Raw genomic sequence first — 2,496 nt, 5'->3', positions numbered from 1 at the left:
GCTTACCTTCCATCTCAATGATAGATTCCTGGTGATCTACTTGGCGATTGTCTACCGCTGCATAAAATCTAGGCATGCTCCAAGCTACTTCGCCCACTGTGCTTTCCTCTTGAGTGTTGTAAATATTTGGTCCAACATTTTGCTAATGTTGGAAATCTCTTCTTTTGTGGTCCCCACCAAAGTCCAACACTTGAGTGGTTCTCGACCTTCAGACCTGGGTTGTTTTGTCACTGGTTGTTGCACATTTTTTTTGTTAGCAACAATAGGCTTTTGTTGAAATTACCGCATCAGAGCTGGGTGCTTTACTTCCCTCCTGTTTAGGTTCTTCTTAGGCCAAATCTTATTACGTCCATCGTTGCTCTTGGCCTGCCAGTTGCTCATAATCTCAGGCCTGGGTTTTTCTTGTTCATAATAATGTCCTAATTTCTTGATAGCATCCTTCAAGTTTTGGGGTTCCAACAATTTGATTTTATCTCTGAATGCCATCAAGAGTCCGCAAATAAACCTCTGAATCTTAGTTTTCTCATCCTTGAGATATGGTACATACCTCAATAGTTCCAAAAATTTGGTGACATACTCATCATTGGTTAACTGACCCATTTGGAGTTCATAAAACTCTTTTGTTTTGCTATCATAATACCGCTCAGACAAGTATTGCTCTCTGAATAGCTCCTCAAACTCCTCCCAGGTCAACTCCTTCTCAGTAATGGCTCTAACATTCTTCAAGTCTTCCCACCATATGTTAGCTTTCCTTTTCAAAATGTACGTGACAATCCTAGTCTTTGTATTCTTGGAATATTCATGTATTCTGAAAAAATTCTTCATTCCAACAACCATGCTTTTGCATCCTTTGCCTTCTTCATATCCCCATCAAATGTAGGTGGATTTTCCTTCTTAAAATATTTAGGCATATGCTCCTTTTCCTTTTCCTTTCTTACTGAGTGATGGTGATGTCAAGAATGGTGATGCCTCCGGGCAACCGATTTGGATGGTCTATTGGAGTACTGCACCTGCATGTTGGTCCCTCCTCTTGGAGTGCTCAAACATTCACCTCCTGGCACAATGTCCTCACTTCCTTGCCTATGCCTTTTCCTGGACCTGCCACCATCTAGTCTGTTGGTGTTTTCTTCTGTTTCTTGAAGGCTTTTTCTGTCTCTTTGACTCAACCTCCTCTTAGATTTCCTTTGCCTCTACAAATCCGAGGGGCTTTGTAGGATGATTGCATTGATATTTGCTTACCTTTCTTGGGATATTACCAACCTCTCGTTATCATCCTTAAATCTTCTCACCTCATCCCTTAGGCTTCTCAACGTGTTTATCCAGTTTGGGGAATGACTCCCTCCCCTTTGGCTAGTCGATCTCTCTTCTTCAATAGTTCTATCACTTCCATGTTGTGATTGATCGGAATTGCATTTAACCATTTTGGTCCTCATCACTGTGCCTTATTTTGTTTAATGTTGCTTGTGATGTGTTGTCAATCACACACATTGTTATATAGTAAAAAAATTAGATAACACAAACTTAGGGTCATGATTTACCATGGAGACTTCTACTGCAACAAAATAGTCATGTTAGCATGCCAACACACTTATAAATCATATGCATCAATCATCCAATATCTTTATCATGATAAACACAACAACACCATATGTATGACCTATGACGACCAAAATAAATAGCATGACCAGGGTCTTATTCTCAAACAATTTTCAATAATGCCAGATTATCGCAAAGCAGGGATCAACAGGTTAATTCAAGTTTTAACATTAGACAATTACTTAGTCAAATACTTTCCTCCTTTTTTTAATTTATTACTAGCACATGATGAAGCCCATCCGGTTTAGCTTTGAAATTGGGCTCTGATACCACTTTGTAACATAACCACCTACCATCCTGGAGTAAAAGGGGGGTGTCACTAGCAGATCCAGCCCCCATTGTTCCTTCGGTCATGGAATTTATTTATTATTTTTTCACTTGCGCTCTTTCATTCCCTTCTTGTCCCTCCCCCTTTTTTTTTATTACTTATATCACAATTTCCTCCTCTTGCTAAATCAATGGCCACCTATCTCCCACTTCCACACTACAGCCTACCATAGGCCCGACAATAATCGATTAAGCAGAAGAGGCGGGGCGCGTACGCTTCTTCACTCACCCACAATGTCGATGTCTCGACCATTTACCTCTGACTAAGTCAGGGCCAACTCATTTTTTAGCACAGGGCTTACCTCCTTCCCGACGACCCAACCCCAAACTTCTGACCTAGTCACGTTAGTACACCACGCCTTAATATTGTGCCTCTTTCTGCTGATATGTCACCTGAACTTTAACTAGTTGGGTTCATCCCATTCTTGAGCATAGGGCTTACTTCCTTCAGATGGCCCGACCTCCGACTTCTGTTACATATTGGGGCTTAAATGGTCCTCAAAACCCAAGTACCGGCTCACATGATCCTAACTGCGAATCCAGGATTGATGCGTATAGGGTTTATCTACCATT

General features: G+C 41.1%; 1 protein-coding gene across 1 annotated transcript; it reads right to left on the bottom strand.

Annotated features, from left to right (window-relative positions):
- Positions 1-279: 279 nt before the first annotated feature.
- Positions 280-837, bottom strand: LOC149252896 (uncharacterized). Its single transcript, XM_089454304.1, has one exon. The coding sequence runs from the start codon at positions 835-837 to the stop codon at positions 280-282; it is 558 nt and encodes a 185-aa protein (XP_089310430.1).
- Between the last annotated feature and the right edge of the window lie 1,659 nt (positions 838-2,496).

The sequence above is a fragment of the Pinus tabuliformis genome, chromosome 7 (assembly GCF_031772625.1).
Source record: "Pinus tabuliformis cultivar Carrire ecotype Pingquan chromosome 7, CPIR1, whole genome shotgun sequence".
In the NCBI taxonomy this organism is placed as follows: Eukaryota; Viridiplantae; Streptophyta; class Pinopsida; order Pinales; family Pinaceae; genus Pinus; species Pinus tabuliformis.
This window is presented reverse-complemented; position numbering and strand designations above follow the sequence as displayed.